This window comes from Nansenia antarctica (genome assembly GCF_963989245.1).
Source record: "Nansenia antarctica genome assembly, chromosome: 19".
Taxonomy (NCBI): Eukaryota; Metazoa; Chordata; class Actinopteri; order Argentiniformes; family Microstomatidae; genus Nansenia; species Nansenia antarctica.
This window is the reverse complement of record NC_137692.1, coordinates 18,230,959-18,257,965: the sequence shown is the minus strand read 5'-3', so window position 1 is coordinate 18,257,965 and position 27,007 is coordinate 18,230,959. Positions and strand designations below refer to the sequence as shown.

Below are 27,007 nucleotides of genomic sequence, written 5' to 3'. Positions count from 1 at the left end.
ACTGTTGATGTTATGCTATTGATGTTATGCTATGAAGCAAATATTATATCGTTGATGTAATTACCATGAAAGTGATATATTGTTGATGTGTTACCTTGGTTACATTTCTCATAGGTACAGTTCCATTCACCAAGCCCTGCTCCCCTCACTCTAACCTATACCAATCAATGTCGTTTTTTCTTTATTTTGGACAAATTAATCATGGATTAGTTCAAAATCAAACTATATCTACACTCACCTGACACTTTATTAGGAACACTATAGTGGGGCCTCCCTTTGCTGTCAAAACAGTGTTAATTCATTGTGGCATTGAATCCACAAGATGTTGAAACATTTCAAGCTGTGAATCTCCCGTTCTACCACATCCAAAGGTGTTCTATTGGATTCAGATCTGGTGACTGGGAAGGCCACTGAAGAACACTGAACTCATTGTCATGTTCATGAAACCAGTTTGAGACAACTTTTGCTTTGTGACATGGTGCATTATGGTACTGGAAGTAGCCATTAGAAGATGGGTACATTGTGGCCACGAAGGGACGAACATGGTCACCAACAATACTCAAATAAGCTGTGGCATTCAAGTGATGATTGATTGGTATTAACAGGTCCAAAGTGTGCCAAGAAAACATTCCCCACACCATTACACCACCTGAATGAATGAGAAGGTGTACAGGTGTCCCTAAGTGTTCGGTGAGTGTATATGTTACGGTACATGTGGGAATACGGTACATGTGGGAAAACTAGGGTTTTGGTACTACGTCGACTTGGTACATGCTGGCATGTCTAACCCTAACCCTAACCCTACCCCTACCCCTAACCCTAACCCTAACCTTAACCCTAGCACCCTAGCACCTAACCCTAACCCTAGTTTTCCCACATGTACCATAACATATATAACACATACACAGTAGAATGTGCTTTACAACTAGTACACACCAAAATTATTAATAACAGTTCTTTAGTTAATCCACTTGATAGTGATGGGATCCTATCATTGAGATTCCAGACACATCTGTGTCCCCAGTTTTAGTTCATAATGTTGCGCTCTGTTTCTGAGTGAGATATTGTTGTCGGACCATCTGTCTTCTACACTTTCATAGAGTATCTAAACCGTATCAGAATATGCAGCAGCATCTGCTTGTGGGTATGCCACTAAATGTTTGACTTCTGAGCTACATTTCTCATGGAACATGTCTGCCCCCTTGTGGTCAATATGGCGCACTGAAATGTCAAAATAATTATAAGAGTAAATGCTGTACATTTGTAATCCGATAGAGACCGCTGCTGCTTCTGCTGTTTCATACTATCATTTTAAAGAGGCTTTCATGAAAGGATATTATCACAGTACACCGTACAAAAAAAAAAAAAAAAGACATCTTTAATATCGAGGTATCCTTATATATATATATATATACACACATTATATATATATATATATATATATATATATATATATATACAGTACAGGCCAAAAGTTTGGACACACCTTCTCATGCAATGTGTTTCCTTTATTTTCATGACTATTTACATTGTAGATTCTCACTGAAGGCATCAAAACTATGAATGAACACATGTGGAATGATGTACTTAACAAAAAAGTGTGAAATAACTCTAAATATGTCTTATATTTTAGATTCCTCTAAGTAGCCACCCTTTGCTTTTTTGTTGTTAATAAAAAAAATGTTTGTTGTTAATAAAATATATTATAATAATATTAAATATATATATATATAATAACATATTATTAACACATATTATATTTAATATTATTATAATATATTTTATTAACAACAAAAAAGCAAAGGGTGGCTACTTTGAGGAATCTAAAATATAAGACATATTTAGAGTTATTTCACACTTTATTGTTAAATACATAATTCCTATGTGTTCATTCATAGTTTTGATGCCTTCAGTGAGAATCTACAATGTACCAAATAGTCATGAAAATAAAGGAAACGCATTGAATGAGAAGGTGTGTCCAAACTTTTGGCCTGTACTGTATATATATATATATATATATATATGTATATATATATATGTATATATATATATATAGGATACCTGATAAAAACCCAATAAACAGATTTAACAATCAATCAATCATGAGTATGCATCCTCTCCCTTCTTCATTCAGTTACACGTATTGTTAATGTCCATCCTGCATATAAATGAGAGCCCTATAGTACACATTTTTATGTGTGGTAGCTTTAAGTTTGTGACCTTGATTCCAGCCTATTGCTGCAGTGTGCATGTGAATCAGGTGAGTTACTCTCTGACTTCCTCTAGCCTTCATCAGACAGGGGAAACCCCCAGAAACACTTAACTAGTTTTAATTTCATGTACTGTGCAGCTGTATCACGCTCTGTGTGTATTTTCTATAAAAAGACCCATCTCTTTAGAAACCACCTTGGCACCACCTCCCCAGACCTCTCCACTTCAAAACCACAATTTCTGGCACTTCTCAACACAAATATTTGTGTATAATATCTTTCCTTTCTCTAGCATTGTGACTGCTTTTGGCCCTTATTCTTATGGAAAGTGTTACTTGTGATGGTATATAGTTGATTCACATACTTTAGACAAATGTATTTATTGTAAGTCGCTCTGTATAAATCTATAAATCTATCATCTACTAAATGACAGAAATGTCAAATAAATAATGTAGCAGAGGAGAATAGAATCACAATCTTGCGATGAGGTTAGCCCTGCCTGAGTGTCCTTGAGAATGTCCCTTTTGGCCTAATGGTAGACGTTTGTGTCTTCTTGTGAGAGACCCAGGTTTGAACGGTGAACCCCACCCATTTTTATAGTCTTTGGTATGACTCAACCAGGGGATCGAACTCAAGACCTCCCAATCTCAGGGTGGACACTCTAACCGCAAGGCCAATGAGCTGGTTAAATCGTAATTCTATTGTTGGTAATCGTTTGAGAACTTGATAGTACTTATGTGTTTGACTGGAGTTTTTCTTATTGCACAATTGTAATAAAGTAGGCTTATCAGTTCCTATTTCAGACAACATGTTAATACAGTGTTCCTATCTGGGAAACTTCTAAAGGCACAGGTAGGCCTATGGAGCAATAACAACGACTACTTAACTCGATTGCCTGGCAAACACATATTATAATGTTTGTTAACCTGTATAACCTGGATAGAGGATACACTGGTACTTTGAACTGAGGATTCAATGGTGTCTTGGATAGGGCCAATGAGCTGGTTCTTTGGATAGCGAAGACATCACTGGTAGCCTACCATGGCAACATACTGCCTGGTACATTGATACTCAATCCTGGTCCCGGCCTAGTGCTATTACACCTGATTGATCTCATCAACTGATCTTCTAAACCTTGATTTGCTGAGCTGGGACAACAAGCCGTAGTATTGAGGCTCTCTAGGACCGGTCCGGCCTACTGGTACCTACTGGTACCACTTGGCTAGTGGTTTCCCTTGATATCAGGGGATGCTGGTGGAGGTAGAATTCAGAACGATGGGCTCATGGAATGAGGAACTGTATGTTTGATAACGTTCCTCATTCCATTTCATGCGTTATTAATTAGTTTGATGCTGTTCCTCATTCCATTCCATGTATTACAATGAATGAATGAATGGTCTTTATTGTCATTGATATAGTACAGGTACCAAACAACGAAATTTGGGAGGGGGGGGGCTCCCCTGGATTTCTACCTTCACCAGCCTCCCCTGGCCCTGTTTGACATAATATCTGGCTCTATGAGTAAGTCATTCTAGGAATGTTATTCTATAGTTATTTTTGCTTTCCTATCCTAAAGTCACATCCTGAGTCAGGGTCCAGGTTTGACAACATTTTTTAATGACTCCCCTCATTCCAATGTCATGATTTATTCCCCCCCCCCTGTTATCAGTGACGCGCCTCCCTTTGTGCACAGTGGGTGCGACGATGCCTCTCAATGCGCTATTCGTCACCCAACACACACAACGTAATGCCATGGCGCTGTTCTTAGGCCAGACGCCCCCTAGCGGCTAAACAGCCGAGGTGGTTGTGAGAGTCAGAGAGACATGGAAAGTCCCTCATCCTGGAAATCCCCTTTTCGGCTCGGATTTTCCGTTTACATTAACTAAATCAAGGAGGTGCTTATGACTTGCCTATACTGCCAGCGAACACACAAAAATAGATCTAGATTGAGAAGAAAGAAGGAAGGGACTGAATGGCGCTGTTGATCGTAAGATGATCCCTCATCCTTAGGGCTTTGTCAGGGTGGCCACCGACATATTGCACACAGGTAAGATCGACTCACTTCCAATCTTTCTCATTTACAGATCCTGCATGGTCTTATCTCCATATGAGCATTTGAATGATTTTGATGTAAAGAAAACAAAAATATATACATGCAAGAGCCTTTGGATTTCATTACAGATCCTGCATGGTCTTATCTCCATATGAGCATTTGAATGATTTTTGCAAAAACAAAAATATATACATGCATTGCAAGAGCCCTTTGGATGAGTAGTATTGTTGCGATCGTAGGGTGCACGGAGAGGTAAGGTTGTGCACGTTTTGACAGCCCATTGTTTACGAAGACGTCACCCCCCCCCCCCCCTCTCTCTCTCTCTCCGACCCCCCTCCTCCAGCAATTAAAAGCCATTAACCACAGTGGGAATGGATAATGCATGTTGCATTGTAACTGTCTGTGTGATGCGATCTTACACGCGTGCTTACAATGTTACATTGTTGCGATCGTTTGCTGTCATTATGAATTATGAATTACGTAATCCTCCCGTCAGCAATAGACTCCTATTATTGGTGTTTTTGTGGAGACCACCATTGTGAAACCCAAACGTTTCAATGTCTGCCAGTTTGGTAATACATAGGTTATTCTGTGGTTTAGCTATTGAATACGTGCTTCTTCCAGGTGCATTTGATGAAGGATGCGATAAGGTTCACATGACATGACAACAATGTCCATAGCATGGCATTACTGTCAATGATGCCTTTATGTGGCCTATCACAACAATATTACCCAGATATCAGACGTTGTATAACACATATGACTGTTTTTCCACAAAGAGGTGATGACTCCTAACCTAATGTAATGGGCGATGTCAGTTATTCTTAATACTAAAAAGAAAGTCAGCACTCTTTACTGCTGAAACAAGTTCCTGTTTCTATAAGCCCCTCCATTCTAGCCTGAACACATTGCTTGAGCACTGAAACCCTAACATCATGTCATTAAGACATAGGTCATTTCTGTGTTATGATAGTGGGTCAGTGTGAGTGTGAGTGGGCCTAATTCCTCCTATCCCCCTGCCACCGTATAGCGATCCTTTAGGACTGGGGTCTGGAATTCACCATCAGTTAGTAGTAGAAGAAGGAGTCTGTCGTGTCATGTGCCCTGATCCCATAGGGCTGGTAGGGCCGAGGCGGTGGGGAAATTCTAACTGGGAAAAGAACACAAAGACTGTTGTTGTTCTAAGCCGTTAGCCTGATAGCCTGAAGCGGTGTGGCCGTTACAGTAAAGTACGAATGTATCTCCTATAAGGACCCCCCACCCCCAGAACCTGGTTCCTCTCAAGGTTTCTTCCTACCAGGGAGTTTTTCTTTCCACTGTGCTTTTTCTTGCTCTTTGGGGATTTCAGTTTTTGGATTACTGTTAAGCACTTTGTGACATACGTTTTTTTGGGGGGGAGGGCAGGCGCTATACAAATGGAATTCGATTTTTAGGTTGATTGATCACCTTTATTTCCCTTCTCAGTTCTGCGTTGGCCCACGTTAATCTGACAGCAGTGGCTTATTCAAACTGGTACAGTGATCAGTCGCCTCTGCTGCCTCATCGAATCCAACTGTCATCTCCTTCCCTCCGTAGTTCCGCGTTGGTGATACACATCATTCAAACCGATTGTCAACAACACCAACACCAACGACGACGACGACGACAACAACAACAGGATGTCCCAGGGCCAGAACTTCCTGCCCAAGTTCCTGTTCGTCAGCAACCTGCTGAAGGCCGTGAAGATTCGCGAGCGTGTCCCCAACGACGTGGTGAAGCCGGCGAGCGGCGGTCTGATGCACCACCTGCGGGGGATGCACCGTTACACCCTGGAGATGATCCGCATGAGCCAGTTCCCACAGGCCTTCCGGGAGGTGATCCAGGCGGCCATCTTGGACAGGGCCATGCAGGCCTCCCTGGAGCAGGAAAAGAAGCTCAACTGGTGCCGTGAGGTGAAGAAGATGGTGCCTTTGAGGACCAATGGTAATGTTGTTGTGTTGTTGTTTTTTTACGCCAGGGTTTTCTGTTCCACTTCTGGTATCTCTAATGTGAGAAGGTTGTTTGAGTCAAAAGCAGTTTAAAGGACTCTCTCTTCAGAGATTAGTCATACTCACGTTACGGTAAATTACAATGAAACTTAAATGACTAGAAATGATCATTAGCCGCCTTTGATTTTACCGATACCAAAACATTGCCTCTAAAGTAAGGCCTATTTAGTTCAATGCATACCCAACTCATAACATTTAGGGTAAAGATGTCATAGACCCATATTTGGGACATCCCATAGTAGCGATCTTCTAACAACAGCCCCTGCTCACTATTGATCAAAACCTCACAGGGAAATTCGATGGCGTCACATCGGACATTTTGTCTCCATCATCGTGAAGACCACGTTGATTGACTCAATTAATTCTGTTGACGTATTCGAAAAGTCTGTAGAGCTGAGTTTTTCCCATCGTGTCTGGTTAAGAGCGTTGCTTCAAATGTTAGGGTATACCCCTCTGTCTCTCTCTTAATGACTAGACCTCCATTAACAAACCATCAGCCAGCACCCCACTTCCCCCCTCACACAAACACACACACACACACACACACACACACACACACACACACACACACACACACACACACACACCACCACCACCACCACCCCCTGTCTCTGCTCACACATGAGGGAGGTATCATACTGTAAATTAGCTATGTCATCTCATCCCTAGTTACTTTTGAATGTTTTATGTAGTTACGACAGTTCCAGTATCTAGATTATGAATCATTTGCTGTACTTTTTCTAGTTTTTGAAACTGCTATGTTCCAGTAACATGGTGTATGAAACGATGGGTAATCTTGAGGGGTTTGTGTTCCAGTAAATTATCTTACTCCGAAAGAGACCCTGCTTTTGACACAGATTTCCTTCCTGTCATGGAGTTTCCTCATTCTAGTCACAGAGGGCCCAGGGGCTGGACCACAGGAATGACAGTTGTCCTCTGAATGAACACAGCTATGAGAGTACCAGAGCCTGTATAGCTGGATATACTCTATGGATACTCGATGTATGTCTGTATTATGTGCCTAACGCAAAGTAAGCAGTGAGGTACATGATGATTTGGATATACAGAATATATATTTTATGCCTGTTTTGTATGTGAAATATAACTGTATGTGGCTGTACAGCGTATATTAATTATATATGTCGGTATATATGATTGTATATACAGTATATGGCTCTGTAGGTACTGTAGGACTCTTGATGACCCAGGCATGACTTTCAGACTTCCAACTAACAGAAGCAGGATCAAACTGTGTTGCTGTCTCTTTGCCATACGTGCCATTAAGTGGCCGTTCAGCTCCTTTCATACATAACATTATAGAATAGTGTGAAAGATACAGAGAGAATTAAATAGAGGAACATAGGGCCCCTATGGATGACACAGACAGACAGACAGACAGACAGACAGGCTGTACTTTCAGCAGAGGACGTCCAGAGTCAGTCAGGAAGTAGAGGACATCCAGAATGAGATAGGAAGCAGAGGGCCTGAGTCAGTCAGGACTGTACAGATGCAGGGCTGCTGAGTCACAGGGACCGATGTCGTCAGAGTCGCGTTTTCAAGAGCACACAAGGTTCTGAAACATTGCAGATGGAAAATATCTAGTGTAGATTACACAATTCGCTGTCCTCAATGGCAGGGAGGCCACGTCTGCTTCATACTATCTATCTCTATCTGGAGGACATTCTGTAGTTGTATCTGTAGCCACCACATTTGAACGCTCACCCAGTGACAACAAAGACAGAGACAGACAAGGGACACTTTGAGACCGTCGCCACCCACAACGCTGCTTACTCATTAGTGTATGTAAGCACACTGTAAAGCTGTGTAATTGAGATTCCTGTCACTTTGGTCACAGATGTGATCGTGAGACACTAGAGTGTCCTCCGTGGGTATTTCCCAAACTATTATAAATTATCCCATGCGTGTTATGTGGCGGACAGTTTCTGTGTTTCCCATGGTAGTCGTCGCCCCAGAGAGACTCAACAACCAGGGCCTGTGTAGCTCATACAGTGAAGGCTTGGTGGATATGACCATATCAGTATATGATGTACTTTTTGCTTGTTGCAGGAACTTTTGACTTACCTATCAAGATGGGCTGATCACATCAGTGTGTGATTGTCATGCCAGACATCTTTGATTGAAGGGTTGCATGATTTGGACTGTAGGACTAGGCTATACAGCATAAGAAGATCTGGGGCTATGGTCAAAAGACACAGTCACTATGTTTTTTTTTAATCAGAAAGATGTTTTTGTACAGAGTGATGCAACATGGAGATGGAATATAATGAAGATAACCTCTGTGTGTGCAGGAGAAAGCTTTTACTTCTGTACCTATGTTCCGGCAGAACACTATCTTTTATCTTTTTTAAAATTTGTCTTGCATACGGTCGCTGAGAGGACCATGACATCCATCCTGAACGGCATGCTTTCAGGACACAAGGTCATATTGTTTCGACAATGGATGGCTGCTTTTAAGCCCATTATTTGTCCATTAGAATGGTTACAGAATAATGGAACAGTTGCCGCATACTGTATATATGACTTACCATGATGTAGACTGTTTTGTCCCTGTCTGTTGGTGTGGTCTGGTCCTTCAGAGCATTTACTTGTCCAACCTGTAAAGTGTGCTCATCACGTGCCGTCCCCTTTATCGCTGTGTTAAAGGGATCGTTGACTTTAACCACACATCTTCACTGAACTATCCCTTTAACTATATCCCTTTAACTAGCTCTATTGCCAGCAGGTGTGTGCTGTGCTGTACATTATTTGTACAGGGCTCATTTGGAGAAAAAAAGAGGCTACTGTCTCAATATGACTACCCTGGTTAAATAAAGGATTAATAATAATGATATAATGAAATAATTAATAATGATGTACTGAGGTGCTCATTATAACAATAACAACATGTGACTCTACTGATCTCTCTTACCAAAGAGATTGTATCTGAGTAAGACGTACCTGGATTTATGCAGGCGTGAGAGACAGACACAAGGTTGGACAGACAGACAAAGGGTTGGACATACAGACACAAGGTTAGGCAGACAGACAGGGTTGGACAGACAGACAGACAGACAGACTGGGGACACAGGCCCAGACAGGTGTACATCTGGAGGAACAGAGAAAGAGGAAACACAGAAGAAGGTGTTCCATTCCATAGAAACCTAGAACTTCCCCTTTTTTTTCGGAAGAGAAATATCCCTGTGTACATATAAATACACACGTTGTCCCATTTATTAGAGCTCTATCGGTTGTCTTGTCTGTGAAGCTCTGCAAAGAGGCAGCATTCCATGCAGAGCCAAGCCCCGCCCCTTTGGAAAGTCCAGGGCCACTTCTGACAGGGCTGTGATGTTGCCGGAGCAGAGTCGACTGATCTGACGGAGGGGGGAGGGGGGGGTGAGAGAGATGGAGTCGAATAGCTGCCTCACCTCACAACTCTTAGTCACAGAGTACAGAACCACACTCAGGGAAATTCCTGGGGTTAGTATTGCAGTTCAGAAGGGTATTTCAGACTAGGCCTCAACACACACACAGAACACACACACACACACACACACACACACACACACACACACACACGCACATATTTCACAATGATTAAAAAGACCCAGATCTGCAATAGGAGACAAAATAAAAAATTCCAGAACTTTATTGGAAGAGTTAATTGACTTGTTAAACGTGAATTCAACTCATCTAGCCTCACTGTCACCCTCACCATAGCTAAGTCTGTTTTTTTTTAAATAGTTTTTTCTCTATTTTTCATATTAGGTTTTTGGTTTAGTGCCAAGGGACTGGATGATTGCCTACTTAAACTCAATTACGTATCACATCAGTTGATAAGCATGTTGATTCTTAACTCGCGTACGTTCCCGAAAAGGTTTGTCTACTCTACATTCTAAAAGCTTCTCAAAGAATAAAAATAGCAAACTGAAAGTATTGAAAGCTGCACCCCTGACCACCAGTGTTGATAAAGGCTTTAACACCAAACCTTTTCAGGCCTCTACATGTTTTCTCTCACTCGGATAAACGGTCAGATAGCCTGTGATGGTTACCTAAAGACCTCAGCGGCTGCGCGGCGCTGAGAGAGAACACTCTGGAAATCCCCATCTCATTTTACACCTGTCTCTACTCTCTACATTGACGACACAGGTCTTTGTCTGAGGTAGATAGTTTAGACGCCTTTAGCCTTTAGCTTAGACATCGTACCTGTGACGGTGCAGTATTAGGAGGGGCAGGATATATTTCACATATACTGTACCTGACTCATGATGAGGGATACAATAGGGCAGTGGAGGCTTGGGGAAGTAGACCTAAGTTCTGGGCCCTGGACAGTCTGGACGGATTGATGGCAGCTGCTGGACTGAAAAAATCAGGTGTAGTGCTGAGGCACAAATATGTACATTTCAAGCCTGCAAACTGCGACACTTTAAATAAATGTGCAATAACACTATTGTGCAATATGACAACCCTAGTCGTCTATCTGTACAGTATAGTATAGTGGATAGTGTACATAGCCTTTATTTATGTAAACCAGCTCCTTCCCTTCTTGTGATTTTTGTAAAAGTTTTTTTTTTTTTTCCTAACACCAGGGGAGCCACCCCTCCTAAATTTCGTTGTTTGGTACCTGTACTGTAGCAATGACAATAAAGACCATTCATTCATTCTTAGATCCTTCAATTTCTCCCTCAACCAGCCTCTCTTGCAATAGAGATACGATAGTAAAGGTGTTGTAGATACTGTATGCACTTGAAGTGTATTTTTATTTGAGAACCTCACCTCAGACAGAAACAGGAGAGCTCTTTGCTGTGTATGTACAATAGTAGTTTGTATTTCTATTTATTTATTTACAGTTCTGGGCATATTGCCACTGCAATGGATGTAACTACACAATCTGGGGCATATTTCTAGGAATGTTTTTCATTGCAGTCGTGTTAGAGAGGATCAATCAATGAACCAACTAATTATGCAATGTCTTATCTTTCTGTTTCTTGTAGGAGACGGTAACTGCCTGCTCCACGCTGCCTCTCAGTACATGTTGGGGGTGCAGGACACAGACTTGGTCCTGAGGAAGGCGCTGCACGGAGTCCTGAAGGAGACGGACACGGGGACGTTTAGAGCCCGCTTCCAGACGGAGCTCCTCCAGTCCCAGGAGTTCACCCAGACCGGCCTGCGTTACAGCACCATGGTGAGAGCAGGGACCGGAGTCACATGACAACAGTTCTGTCAGAAGGCAAAAGACAGCATGGAGCCATTTCCTGAAGACTTTTAGGGCCGGTTTCAGAGACAAGGCTTAAGCCTAATCCTGGACTAAATCACACTTTCAATGTAAAATCTCCATTGAAGATGTTTTTTAGTCTAGGATTAGGCTTAAGCCTTGTCTGTGAAACCGGCCCTTAATGTTTTATTTAGCCTTTTTTTAAGGGAGGGAGTCACATTGAGACCATGGTCTCTTTTACAAGGGATCTGTGCATTCCCAGACTTTTTAACCAAATCTAAATTCAATCATTATACTTTCATACCTCTGCCCCGTCCAATCCTCTCATAGACTGGCGGTTATTTGTGGACTGGACCTTTATGTCCATAGTAGCCTATTAACTCACTCTGTTTGTGTTTGTGTGTGTGTGTGTGTGTGTGTGTGTGTGTGTGTTTTGTCTCCTTTCAGAACTGGGAGGAGGAGTGGGAGAAGATTGTCAAGATGGCTTCACCTGCATCCAGCAGCAATGGACTGCAGTTTGACTCTCTGGAGGACATCCACATCTTCGTCCTCTCCAACATCCTCCGCAGGCCCATCATCGTCATCGCAGGTACAGAACACATTTCAGTCTGGGCCTTTTCATTGGCTAATTTCTTTTGTGTATTATGCAGCAAAAAAACAAGACATTCTTGGATTTGATCACAGAAAAAGTGCCTTGGTATGTTTATTTCTTGTAGACATTCCATGCATTACAATGAGCCCGTCCTCAAATGTCTACCTCCATCAGGCTCCCCATATGTTTATGTATCTTTATTTACTCACTGTTTACTTTTCTATGGCTCTATTTCCATTCTAACGGTCAATAGAACCAGTCAATGAGTGGTATTACAGTAACTAAAGGGAAAATGGACTGCACTAATATAGCGCCTTATTCCGAAGCGCTTTACAATTGCCTCTCATTCACCCATTCACACACCCATGGAGACAAGCTATCGAACCGCCGACCTTGCGATCATTAGTGCCGGCTCTACCTCCTGAGCCACATTTGCCTGTCTAACCTGCGTATTTACCGTAAGTGTAAGTACCGTTACAGTAAGTATCTAACCTTTGACCCCGCTCTAACAGACCAGGTGCTACGGAGCATGAAGTCAGGCTCTTCCTTCTCACCGCTCAACGTGGGCGGAGTCTACCTGCCACTGCACTGGTCTCCGACGGAATGCTACAAGTATCCCATAGTCCTCGGCTATGACTCGCAGCACTTCGCCCCCCTCTTAACCATCAAAGACAGCGGACCAGGTACGCTAACTAACAGTTCAACAGTAATGTACAGGTACGCTAACTAACAGTTCAACAGTAATGTACAGGTACGCTAACTAACAGTTCATCAGTAATGTACAGGTATGTTAGCTAACAGTTCAACAGTAATGTATAGGTATGTTAGCTAACAGTTCAACAGTCACATACAGGTACGCTAACTAACAGTTCAACAGTAATGTACAGGTACGCTAACTAACAGTTCAACAGTAATGTACAGGTACGCTAACTAACAGTTCAACAGTAATGTACAGGTACGCTAACTAACAGTTCATCAGTAATGTACAGGTATGTTAGCTAACAGTTCAACAGTAATGTATAGGTACGTTAGCTAACAGTTCAACAGTCACATACAGGTACGCTAACTAACAGTTCAACAGTAATGTATAGGTATGTTAGCTAACAGTTGAGAAGTATTGAACGCACATCCAACTAATATGTATACATGTGCGTGTGTGTGTGTGTGTGTGTTACTCAGAGATCCGCGCGGTGCCCCTGATCAACCCGGGCCGGGGGGGCTTCGAGGAGCTTGCGGTTCACTTCCTGATGGAGAAGGAGCAGCAGCAGAGAGACAGGCTGCTGAAGGAATACCTGATGCTCATAGAGATCCCTGTCATCGGGCTGGGCTACGATACCACACGCATCATCAGCGCTGCTAGGTGGGCAATGGGAGAGGCAGGGAGAACGACGAGAGAGAGCATGCATGAAACACTGTTCACTGTTTCGCCGTCATGACATTTAGAGTTCTGATGATAATTGATCGGTCGATAATCAGACGGAATCTGACAGAAGGCGAACCCTTCTCCTATGAAGTGCTGGTGCCCAGGATGACCTGTATTTATGTATTTATGTATTTATGTATTTGTAATTGTGACATAGAATCAGGGCCACGCTGTATTCAGAATAATGTTGGTTGTATAACCATAGCCCTGGCAATGAACACGTATTCATATTTTCTATAGACAGTACGTATCCTAGCTCTGGTATTGCCTGCGTCAAACAAAGAACTTGTATAGACTATACAGCCCCCCCCCCCGGTTCTGACTACATTACCCATGTTTCCTTGCAGGCTGGACGAGGGGAACCTTCCTGAGGACATGAACCTGATGGAGGACTACCTCCAGCTGGTCAGCCACGAGTACAAACGCTGGCAGGAGGACAAGGAGCAGGCGTGGGCCGCGCAGCCCAAGAACCCTCACCACCACCGGCCCCCGCCCTTCTCCGTCTCCCAGCTCTCCCTCATCGAGATCCGCTGCGCCACGCCCCGGTGCACCTTCTACGTCTCCGTGGACACGCAGCCCCACTGTCACGAGTGCTTCGAGAAGCACCAGGTCAACGGACAGAGGACAGAGGTGGGGCCAGGAGTCGGGATGGGGGTGGGGGTGGGGGTAATAGCGCTCGGGGTGGGGTCCACTAAGGGCGGGGGGCAGGCTGGGGGGTCAGAGACAGAGAGCAGCAGCAGCAGCAGCAGGGGCAGGACCAGTCCCTCCGGGGGGGGGCGGGCGGTGTTATCCAGCCCCCGCTCGGCCCCGCCCACCGCGCCCAGCCTCAGCCTCTACAGCGAGACCCACGCCATGAAGTGCAAAACGCTGGGCTGCCTGTTCACCCTCAGCGTGGAGCACGACGGCCTGTGCGAGCGCTGCTTCAACGCCAGGCAGAACGTCGTCGCCGCCGCCTCCGCCGCCGCCACGCCCCCCGCCCCCGTGCCCAGCCCCTCCGGCCCCGGAGCCCCCCAGGGACACCCCCTGCCCCCTCACCCCCACCCCGGCCCCCCCTGTCCCCACCCCGGCTGGCCCCAGTGGAGCGGGACGCGGGACGCGGCGGAGGCGGAGAGGTGCAGCATGTGCCACCAGGAGGCCTTCAGGATATTTAACGGACTGTGTCCCCCCTGCATGCAGAGGACTGCCGCGGAGAGGGGGGAGAGGGGGGGGGAGAGGGGGGAGAGGGAGGACGGTCAGCAGCAGCCCGCGGCGGCCAGGACCGAGGCCTCGTCGTCGGGGTGGACACAGCAGCCGCAGGACCCCGAGAGCTCCGGCACCTCCGGTAGCTCGGCCCTCTCGTCGGCCCTCACCTCGGGACACACCACGGGCCACACCTGGCAGGTTCCTTTGGCTCGGGCCTGCAAGAGGTCGGGATGCCAGTTCTTCGGGACGGCGGAGAAGCTAGGCTTCTGTACCATCTGTTACGTGGACTATCAGACCAACCACCGTGAGTAGTCAGCTCACTCTTCACTCTTCAACTGTCGGTTAGTCAGAAAACTGGTTTTTAGTCAGAAAACTGTTTTTTTACAGTGAAAAGCACCTAAATGTATTTGATTCATCAACAGATGACCTCAAAGTCACAGCTCTCCTATTTAACACTAGAACAGCCATGGGTGGGGTCATGGGTTGACCCTGTGAGTAAAAGAAATGTTATATCTTGAACTCTGCACTCGATCAAATTTCATGACCCTCCTTTCATGACTTTTCCTAGATATGTGCGTTCTACCACCCATTATCCTTACATTTTCAAAATCACATCAGGATAAGCTAGTACCGTATAAAGCTATTTTCGCAGTTTTTCGGTGTAGGAAGCAGGCTAATTTACAAGCCCGCCAAGCCAAGCCAAGTCATTTGCTGTTGTATCTGTTGAGTTGCTATTGTCATCTCTGAGGATGACCCTGTTGTCATCGTGTGCGTGTGTAGGTTGACAGTTTGACATGTGTTTTTTCTCTTTCGCTTCTCCAGAGTTAGCCCCTCCTCCCCCTGCTCCGGTGCAGAGTCGCCACGCGTCGGAGGCGGGGTTTCAGAACGCAGTGCGTTGCCGGGGCCCGGGCTGCAGTGCCATGGGGAAGGCCATGCTGGAGGGCTACTGTAACAAGTGCTACGTCAAGGAGCAGAGTGCCAGGCTTAACCAGGCTGCCAACAGAGCCCCTCATTCCCCCCCACTTGTCGTGGTGAGCACCTCTCCTCCCCCCTCCCCTCCCCTCCCCCCACTCCCTGTCTCCCCTTCTCCTCCACCACAACAGACTGGCTCCACCACTCCTCTGGGCTGGTCTGGGAGTGTCCCCTCTCCCTCTCCTAACCTGTCTCCCAACTCCCTATTGACTTTATCCTGATTGGTTGATTGATTGATTAGTCTTAAATCAAATTAAGAATGAATCTGATAGAATGATCTGTTTCTCTTGTGTTCTCTTCTCCCCCTTACAGAGAGCAGCTAAGCCAAGACAGTCCCAGAACCAGTCCCAGAACCCGTCGCAAACGCAAACGCAAACCCAAACCCAAACCCAGACGCAAACGCAGACCGAGACCCAGACCCAGACCCAGACCCAGTGCAGACGGAGCGGCTGCAGCAACGCCTCCCCCGGCTGCACGGACCTGTGCCCGGAGTGCCACACGCGGGGCCAGAGGGAGGGCAGGGAGGGCCGCAGGGCGCAGGCCCCCAAGGAGAAGTCCAAGCAGCGCTGTCGGACCCAGGGCTGCGACCACTACGCCAACCAGGAGAAGCAGGGCTACTGCAACGAATGTGACGACTTTAAACAGATCTACCGGGGTTGAGCCCCGGGTGGGTGGGTGGGTGGGGGAGCAGGGTGGGTGTTGGAGGTGAGAGAGTCAGAGTGGACACGCCGTGTCACACCGACGCCACTCTCATAATACTGTAGTTACACCACGGCCACAACAAAACATTTGACAAAGTGCCCCTGAAGAGTATGGAGAGGGGGGAGGAGAGGGAGATGGGGGGGTGGGGGGGGGGCAGTAGAATGGCCTACAGAATACCTCTTAGTGCAATTATGATTATAACACGTACAGTATGGGGGATGACCTGTATCTGTCAGGAAACTGACCACCACACATGTGTACAGTAGGTATTTAGAGTACGTAATGTATCATGCTGGACAAAATGATTGTAACGTTGTCGACTGAAAAAAAAAAAAAAAAAGTGCAAAAATACACACGTCGCTTTTTAGAATACGGCCACGGAAATAACCTGTCAACCAGCTACTAGCTACTCTCTCTCTCTCTCTCATGTCGTCGCCACTGACCACTGCGTTTGCCTACCACCTCATCATCCACCAAAGCTCTGACAAGCGCAATGGTGCCAAAGCCATTGTGCCCTGCCAAAATAAAGAGGTCGGTTAGATGTAGACATTTTGGTTCCAGACAGTCCTTTTTAGTCTTTTAGCCTAGACTGCTAGTGTAGGGCATATATAAGTCTTAGGCTAGTGTGAACATATTACTACCTAGCGCTACCGTACAGCGCGTGGGCTGGGCCCTGGGAGACAGACAGTATGGTGCTACTTGTACAGAAACGTCATATAATAATAACACAGTGACTCTGTGACAGTCTGGAGAACACAGTAGTTTTCTGTAGATCTGGATCAACTAGATCTGGATTCCACCTCTTCCTCCTCACCTCATCCCCCCCCCCCCCCCCTCCTACTCCACCACGTCCACCCATAGCCGCCCGCCTGCTGAAAGTACAGACCTGTTGCCTTTCGTGGTTGTGCTCTTGTTTGCTGTTTGACCACTTTTTTGTGTCTGTACTACTGTAGAAATACACATTACTACTGCTATTAGCCCTGAGAGATGTAGCCTACCTACACGTTATGATATGTACTATATATGTACTAGATGTGGCTTGTTTGTTGACGCTAGGCTCGTTTGGGTTCACTGGGGCTCTTGCAGTTAATGAGTGACAGGTGGGAGCAGAGTTCAGTTGATAGATAGAGTGTACATCCGGAAGAAGGGGATTGCCAGTGAAGGAAAGAAAAGAAGAAAAAAAAAGCACAGGTGAAATCCCCGTCGTTCGTGCTGCCACCTCACGCTCGTCCACCCTTTGTAAGAGTATATATACACACACACACAGACACACACGCACGCACGCACGCACACACACACCTGTGTAAAACTGGGAGGAGATGAGAAGGTAAACATGCCTATTGAAGAAACACACCCCCGGCTCATTCTTTTGTAGCTATGCCAACGCTCTGAACAACACTCTGGCTCTCGGAGCTGCAGCCCTTCTGAGCTGCAGACCTTCTGAGCTGCAGACCTTCTGAGCTGCAGACCTTCTGAGCTGCAGTACGGTGCCTCGTCAGCTACGGCCCTGGGCTGCAGTATGTCTGCGCTGCACTACCTGCGGGCTGCAGACAGTTCAGTTCTTCCCCTGGTCCCTGGGTCTGCGCTAAAGTTTGCTCACGCGATGCCTCACTCTACTATTCACAGATTGTTTGAAATGCGCAAACTAAAACTAACTGACATTCCTGTGTTCTTTTCATATATATATATATATATATATATATGAACTGAAATTCATGTTTTTGTTCCTGCCAAGAACATGTGCCATCACCTGACTATGTACGTACACACAATACCTTTAATAAGACATCATCCTGGAATAATAGTACATGTTACTGTAGGTATGCATATCTGGTGTCTGTTCAAATGCGTCGAGATCTGACGACATGCCGATTATGGCTTTACCACAGTCTAGATAGCGATCTGTGCTTTAATTATCTTATACACACACATAAGGGCAATTAGCTCGTTAAAACAGCTCAAAGAGTACCTTCTCTTTGGTTATGGGTCTCAACTCGATACCGATCATCACCGTACTTGCACAATATTTATTAAGCTGCTTTGGAATTTAGAACGGTACTTTGACATGCATAGGGACATTCCAACGGTAGACAGATAGCAACAGCAACGTTGTAACAAAACATGCAAAAGGTGTGAGATCGTTTTTTTGTGTAACCTTACAATAATACAGTATTGTATGAAAAGCTTTGTTTTGTTTGTTAAGTATTTATTCATATCAAATATTATCTGTATTGTGCGTTTAAATGATTATTTATATGTTGTCCTGAAATGAATTATTTTTATAAAGAAATCTGAAACCTGCCTAGTTTCATTCTCATTTGTACATTTAATAATCTGTGTGTGTGTGTGTGTGTGTGTGTGTGTGTGTGTGTGTGTGTGTGTGTGTGTGTGTGTGTGTCTAGAGCTCTGCATGTAGGCCTACGTGCGAAATCCTCTTGACAATTTTAATATTTCTTCATATTTCCTCATCCTCATACGTATGTTGCTCAATGGTGTGTTCTAAAGACGGGTAGTCATTTTGTTTTTGCAGTGATTTCATCAGAGTGTTTGTGTAGGATGTTTCCTACAGCGCACATGCTGGTCTGTGCCAAAGTGAGACAGATATCATTCTGAATCTGACCTGTTGGAGTAAATAGTTTTTCCTGGCTTCATGCTGCATTTGCTTGAGCCAACTCTTATGACTAGCTATCATTGTCTTGAGTTTCTCTTCCTCTCTCTCTCTCTCTCTCTCTCTCTCTCTCTCTCTCTCTCTCTCTCTCTCTCTCTCTCTCTCTCTCTCTCTCTCTCTCTCTCTCTCTCTCTCTCTCTCTCTCTCTCTCTCTCAGTCCCCTCCTCGAAATAAGATGTGCCACTTGGTGTTTTCTCAAGTCATTATGGTTCTGTCTTTCTAACAATGTTAATTGTGAAAGTGAACTTAACCCACACCCTGTGAAGCTCGCCTATGATTGGCTCATTGTCTGATGTGCCTGGAAAGCTTCCTCAGAGTTGACTGACAACAAAGAGAGGAAAGACTTCATCACAGGCGGCTGAGGATGTAGGGGGATATTTGTCACAGAGGGAGGGGATATTTTGTGTGTGTGTGAGGTATGTCTGTAATCGTCTAGAAGAATGGGGTATTTTCTGTAGAGGGAGGGGGTATTTCCTGTAGAGGGAGGAGGTATTTGGGTATTTGTTGTAGGGCCGAGGTGACATTTCAGCAGTGCAAGGGAGGGACAATGTTAGCGAGAGCGCTAGATCAACTCACAGCCCCTCGACAAAACCGGTGGGCGGCTGTGGTTACCTGAGAATAACCCGAGCATGCAAAGTTTCATGCTGTTATCACATGTCCTGTGATAGGTAAAATACTGTTTCTATCCATGATACACATGGTGAAGTTAAAGCTGACAGCCTATGGGGTTACAGGGGAGGCTGGTGGAGGCAGGAATCAGAGGACAGGCTTGTTTCATTTCAACACTACAAACGTGTGTGTTTGATACCATTCCTTATTCCGTTCCATGCATTCCAATACGCCTATCCTCCTATCCTCCTATCCTTTCTGCCTCCCCAGCCTTGCTGGTGAGACTGTTGATAGCCGAGGACTCTCTCTCTTGTTGACGCTCTTACGAAATGCTCTTCCAAAACGGGAAGTTCCTCTGCAAGTTCTGTTTTGCAACAGGAAGTGGTTAGGCTTACTCAGTCGTTTAATGGTAAAATAAACAAGTTGGTAACTTAGTTACAACACCTGGGAGAACTGTGCATGACATATTTTAACGCAGTCGACGTACATGTGGATACCACAGACGTACCACAGTACGTACTATGCACAGTGATGTAGTAGTAACGAACGTAAACCCTGATACAAATAACATTGACCTAGCAGAAAAAAAAGGTAAAAAGTAAAAAGGTGGATAAAATGAGTACACATGAGTTTACTGGCAACTATGCCTATACTATAAAATAAAATAAAGTGAATTACACTACATATTAGCTGCTATTTTTGGAGTTAATACATTTTCTTTTTTGCACTTTTTTGACACTCTTATCAAGAGGTACTTGCAATATTCACTTTAGGTAGGCCAGACACCGTCTGTGTGGAACTAGACACAAGGTCTATGATGAGAGCAACCTTTGGTCCCCAGCCACACATGGGGTTTTATTATGGGAGTTTCATTTGACATCATGTGAGAGTGTGGATATGAGTCATACTGTGTCTGGTCTGTCTGAAAAACGGTTGAATAATGTTGTCTTGGCTGTGATGTGTAGTTTATTATGTTTTTACTATGTTTCATTTTGGTTGGTGAGTGGACAGCATATTTGACAAAGGGGCTGACAAATGCAGACTGTTAATTATTCACGGTCGTTCAGAAGCTTTAATATTACCATGACATCAGAGGGGCGGCTGTGGCGCAGGAGGTAGCGCCGGTGTCTAATAATCGGAAGGTCAGTAGATCGGCAGTTTGAACCCCGGCTGGCCACATGTCGAAGTGTCCTTGGGCAAGACACTGAACAACCTAAATTGCTCCCAATGAGCGGGCCGGCGCCTTGCATGGTAGCTTGCATGGTCGCCATTGGTGTGTGAATGTGTGTGTGTGAATGGGTGAATGAGAGAGAGGCCGTTGTAAAGTGCATTTATGATCTCAGGGTGTGGTAAGATTACCCAACCTAAACTGCACAGTCCTGTTATTCACGTATAGGTGGAGACTAAAGAGCATTTGGAAGGATTCTAACTTTGAATGCAGCAGAGGCTGTAGGGCCAGTAGGGATGAAGACCCAGGTAAGACCCAGGTAAGGGACCCAGGTAAGGGACCCAGGTAAGGGTGTAATACAACAAGCAGAAAGATGACTTAGTGGTCAGTTGTTTAGGCAGCATTCCTTGAAAAAGGCAGGAGCCCGAAACGTCTTGAATTGAACAAAAAAGAAAAGAAGCATGAACAAACTTGAACATTCTGTGTGTACGGCATATCACTGCAATTGAAATGCAACGCCAAAAATAACCCCACATTTTTACCAGTCATTACTGTCCGAAATTGATTTGACTATTTCTACACTTCTGAACTGAAATAACAGCCCCGCCCCCTAATACAGTTATCAATCTATGTAGATTTCTGTGTTTTAGAGACATATTTAGCTGTTGTGTTCCGAAAGTAAGAGGGAGTTCTTCTGCCTCGTACTTTACAGAACATGGGCCTCATCTAAATATGAGTATGTAGAACACTAGGGGAACCAGGGGGAACACTAGGGGAACCAGGGGGAACACTAGGGGAACCAGGGGGGTAACTGGGGAACCAGGGGAACGTCATTCCGAAGGGTTCTGGAAACCACCTGAAAGATGGAGTTTACTATACTCCTCCATTGTACAAAGACCCAGCATTGATAAAAGACTAAATACGCTTTATGAATGTGTTGTCCCTCAAACATGGCGCTGAGGAAATCAAACAAGAAAAAGAAAAACCCAGCGTTTTGGCTTCTGTTTTGATTAATGTTATCATTATGAATTAAAACTACAAACAGTGATTCCTATGAGTGCAGGTTTTTATTTCTTTCATATAATCCTTGTGATCCAGTGCCCTGAAAACCGACACACATTTTTTCAAGTGTGTTGAACACACCAACCCTTTCAAGTTGAGGAAGTCAAGGCATATCAAAGGACCACACAATTGTCATGGCCATTTAAACCAAAGTGAAAAAGGATGTACCCCCTACAATGATGTATCGAATAGAAAGAAATATATGTTTTAATTACTCTCACATTCAAATCAGATAAACTTCATTTATATACAACAATTCATACACAAATGCATTGCAATGCGCTTTACATGAACAACATTAAAAACAATGAAGTATGAGAGTAAGTGTATAGATGTACAGTATGTCTTCCGTGGGCCGGCCACTTCTTTCTTGGAGCTCACATTTTCAAACCGGCGAACTAAAAGCGGCCACGTATAAGAAGACATGAGTCAGTGAAGGCTGGTGGACGTTGAAATTAGAGGACAGGTTCATTGTGATGCATTCCTCATTCTATTCCATGCATCACATTGAACCAGTCTGACTTCGACCTCCACCAGTCTCCCCTGGTGTGAATAAGAGCATAGCTGAGAGGCGGGGAGCAGCCAGGTGAGATTTACTGGCCGTTTTAAATGTGAATCAACCATGACTCACTGACTCACTCACTCTTGGTACAGCGTGAGGACCTGGATGGATCCCGTAAACTACGCTCCTCTCTGTCAGCCTGCCCCGTGCCGGCTCACCTCAGGGGTTGTCCCCAGTCAGGGGGGGGGGGTGGGTGGAAGGGATGTTATCGCCATGGGGGGCGGGGGGGTTACTCATGTGTTTATAGTGGGAGGGGGGGGGGGTAAGATAAGGGAGAAAAAAAATCAGGACAGACACTTGTTTTGTTTGGTGTAATAATGTGAGTTTTTCATACTCGTACTGTTTTGCAATAAATAATTGATTACAAAAAAAAAAGGGGTTGTCCCGAGTCACACAACCGTTTTGAGTAGGTCTCGGTAAAAAAAAAAAGAGACTTTTAATCATACTACTATTTCTTCTTCTTTTTTTCCCCTCTTCTTTTCTTATCTTCTCTAATCTCATAGAAAGACATGGTGTGGGTTGAAATCACTTGAACATCCTACCTCATTGTAACAAAAGAACCTATTCAAACTGTCCTGTGTAACTCAGTTGGTAGATTGGGGGTTCGATACCCGCTGGGACCATATACAAGAAAATGCACTTGCTGTACTGTAAGCCACTTGTGCTTGTAGCACATGTTCACAAGTGTAAGCAACACCATGCCATGTAAATTAACTGTTCCGGGTATCATGATGTAACATCCTCAATGAAGAGAACTGAGGGAGAACCTTTCACTTCCGCGGGTGATAATATGTCACAGTGTCTCATGTATGATCCAGCCCCAGCCGGTCTGAACTGGACGGCCGAGCGCATCACCGGATGTAAAGCTTCCCTCCATCCAGGATATATACGACAAACAGTGTGTCAGCAAAGCCCGGAGGATCATCAAAGACCCCTAGAACATCCCAACCACAGTCTGTTCGAAACAAGGCCATCCAAAAGACGAGGCCTCTTCCGGAGCCTCAGGGCCAAAACTCAGAGACTAACAAACTACTTCCCCCCAGGCGATTAGGCTCTTGAACAAGCCTACTGTAGTCAATTGACTATCTTCCCCTAGCTCACCCCATGTACATGGACTACAGTAACCCTAAGCTCAAGCCACTATACTACTGTGAACTCTCTATTATCACTAGCGGCACCACTAGTGTAACCTGTTTTGTCTTACCTGCACTATTGCCACCTTATCTTACTAAGTACTATGCCTATTACTTTTTGTCACTTATGTCCTGTACTACTGAAATGTTTATCTTGAATTATGCTTGGTTTATTATTGCCCTATGTCTTGTGCTGCAAAGCAATGTCAGGATCCGAAGTCTAAGAATTTGACTGTTGAGTAATGTGACGTAACAATAAACTTGAATCTAACCCAACCCTCTCAGACACTCTGAACTAGCCAACCCTCTCACAGACAGAATTAACTAACCCAAACCTCTCAAACTAAATTAACTAACCACACCCTCTATCAGACAGAATTAACTAACCCAACCCTCTAACAGAGAGAATAAACGAACCTTTGTACTGTTGCCTATGATCTAACAATATCATGCTGAAGTCCAGGAATTTACCAAAGACATGGCGTATATCAGGGATTTACCTGCCATGGTAGTAACCTAGTTGTTATGCAGTTATTCCCATCTAACTGATTGTTCCTGTCTCATGTAGAACATTTATTTAATTTCTTTCTTTCCTTTAAAATGTCAATTGCATCAGATTATGTGTTGTTTTTTCCTATACATGTTCAGAGTGACTTGACTCCTCAAGACTGTTTAGACAAAACAGATTTACATACAGTATGTGTAGATGGTATGTCTTCTAGACCATCATAAACCACCAGCGAAAACATTTTTTTAGAGGGTATATGAAAACACTTCACAGTGAATTAGTTTAATAGTTTTACCCAATGGTTTTACCATGGGTTTTACCTCCAACACTTACCAACATCATCTAAATGGTGCCATCTAGTGGTTCTATTTCGTGGTACTCCGCTCCATTGGGGAGCTCTGCTCGAAGTGGTTTACCCGGCGCTACCTACACAGGACATAACACAAAACATGCAAGTCTGTAACACCCATCCCTGTTCCCCGTTGACTATTCTACTCACAGAAGCAAACTGGACAAATTTAGTGAAGATGAGCTTTAATTGTGAACACATCTAACTAAAGACGTGATAATGCATTACATCACATTTTACAGTCTATGATTACATCACAGTCAACTGTGCAGGGGTGGCTGTGGCTCAGGAGGTAGAGGCTGTGGCTCAGGAGGTAGAGGCTGTGGCTCAGGAGGTAGAGCCGGAGTCTAATGATCACAAGGTCGGAGACTATAAAAAATAAATAAAAAAATATAACATCAATGTAGCCTAACATCAAGGTAAAAGACTTGCATTTCATTTATAGAAAGTCTAATGAACAAATCATAGGTAGATTGACTGGTAGATTATGATAAGGCAAGCCAAAGATGATAATAGTAAAAAAAAAAATCTATTCAAATGACATTGCAGCCCTGGTCAAGACAGGTGAACGGTTTAACTAACTGAGGGGGTAGGTCAGCTTACAAGTTATATGCCTTTATATGCCTTTCCATTTCCTCTCTGAAGCTGCTTATTGAAGTCTTATTCAAGACTTATCACGTGTCTCCCTCTTGTGAATCTCCTGGTGCTTTTTAAGAGTTCCGTTGGTACCGAAGCATTTGCCGCAATCGTCGCAGCGAAACGGCCTCTCTTTGGTGTGAACTCTCTGGTGCACTCTGAGGTTGCCTGGGCTAACAAAGCCTTTTCCGCACAACGCACATATACACGGTCTCTCTCCTGTGTGACTCCCCACGTGCATTTTCAGGGCTCCCTTCCGTTTGAAGCCTCTGCCACAGTCTTTGCAGCAAAACGGTTTCTCCTCTGAGTGAATGGTCATATGCCGGTTCAGTAATTCCTTCTGAGTAAAGCGTTTGCCGCATTCGTCGCAGCCGAACGGCTTCTCTCCGGTGTGATTCTCCTGGTGGCGTTTTAGATGATTCGCTGCGAAAAAAGCCTTTTCGCACAAGGAACACTGGTAGGGCCTCTTCCCGGTGTGGATCCTCTCGTGCGTGGTCAGGTGACCCTTCTGGGAGAAGCGGCTGCCGCATTGGCGGCAGCTGTACGGCTTCTCTCCCGTGTGAACTCTTTGATGCAACACTAAAAAAGGTTTGGTAACGAAACATTTGGTGCAAACGGAACAGCGGAACGGTTTCTCTCCGGTGTGGCGCCTCACGTGCTCTCTCAGTCTGAGCAACTCGGCGAAAGACCGGCCGCATTCTTCGCAAACGTGCGGCTTCTCCCCAGAGTGAATCCGCATGTGCTTCGACCGACTTCCCGAATAGCCGAAACATTTCCCGCACACGCCGCACTGATACGGTTTCTCCCCCGTGTGACATCTCATGTGCTTCGTTAAATCGCTCTTGGTGGTAAACCCGTGAAGGCACACGGAACACCTATGTGGCTTCTCTCCTGCGCCGATCCCGAATGCTACTTTCGGCTGACTGGGTTTTTTTCGGCCCTCCCAACACTTTCCATTTAATACGGTTTGCCCCATCTGTGGCTTCTTCTCTGGTGCTTCTTTATTTTGTCCTTTCTTTACCTGGATCCGCTTTGTGCGTAGTGGCTTTAACCCTGACCGTAACTGTCGGCCACCCTTTCCAGGTGCAGTCTGGGTAAGGTGGAAGTGTGAGAGCTGGAATGAGTGTGGCTCCTCTGGCCCCGGGGCGATCCTGAGCTCATGTTCCTCCTCTTTGTGTGTGAGGTCAGAGGCGTCCTGTCCCAGCCTGCAGCTCCCGTCCTGCTCCCAGTGACATTGTCGTGACGACGGTCCTCCCACTTCACAGACAGAGAGAGTAAGCAGCTTGATATCTAGAGGAGGATGAAGGAGAGAGAATGAAACGGATTAAAAAATAAATAAATGTCGGCATCATAGCTAGGCTTGCATTAGTAGTGAAACAGTTGTTTCTTTGCCATTCCCAGCCAGCCACAAAGACGTTATAAAGACACCGTGATAGGCCAGATCACATCATCAAGGCAGTGTTTATGACGTCATCTCAAGGAGTTTTTGGTGATCTAAAACAGCCGGTTGTATTCAGGTCATTAAAAAGTTGTTGAGATGACCTGGAAAAGAGTCTCTGAAAGAAGTCATCACCACGTCATCTGGCTTGCTGCTCCCTTTTACTAATGAACCTTGCCAACAACAACAACATGTCATTTACAGTAGTACAACCATGTTTTAATTATGAACAATAACTTCCAATTCCAAAAACTGGAAGAATGATCTAATGAGGAATAAAAAACGTACACCTTCAATATTTATTTATTTATTTCAACAACAGTTACAAAACCTTTCAACACGAGAGAGAGAGAGAGAGAGAGAGAGAGAGAGAGAGAGAGAGAGAGAGAGAGAGAGAGACGTATGAAAGATAACAAGAGAAGATAACAATATAGAGAGATTATTATTAACAGAGAGACTGACATCACTTCCAAAACGCTGAGGGTTGAATGCCGTGCAGTA

General features: G+C 44.8%; 1 protein-coding gene across 1 annotated transcript; it reads left to right on the top strand.

The window, feature by feature from the left end:
- Positions 1 to 5,921: 5,921 nt before the first annotated feature.
- tnfaip3 (tumor necrosis factor, alpha-induced protein 3) lies at positions 5,922 to 16,331 on the top strand (the record flags this gene model as incomplete). Its single annotated transcript, XM_080548808.1, has 8 exons — positions 5,922 to 6,225; positions 11,282 to 11,472; positions 11,950 to 12,091; positions 12,607 to 12,777; positions 13,274 to 13,454; positions 13,865 to 15,003; positions 15,522 to 15,730; positions 16,065 to 16,331. 8 exons carry the CDS (start codon positions 5,922 to 5,924, stop codon positions 16,329 to 16,331), a joined length of 2,604 nt encoding a protein of 867 aa, XP_080404934.1.
- Positions 16,332 to 27,007: the final 10,676 nt, after the last annotated feature.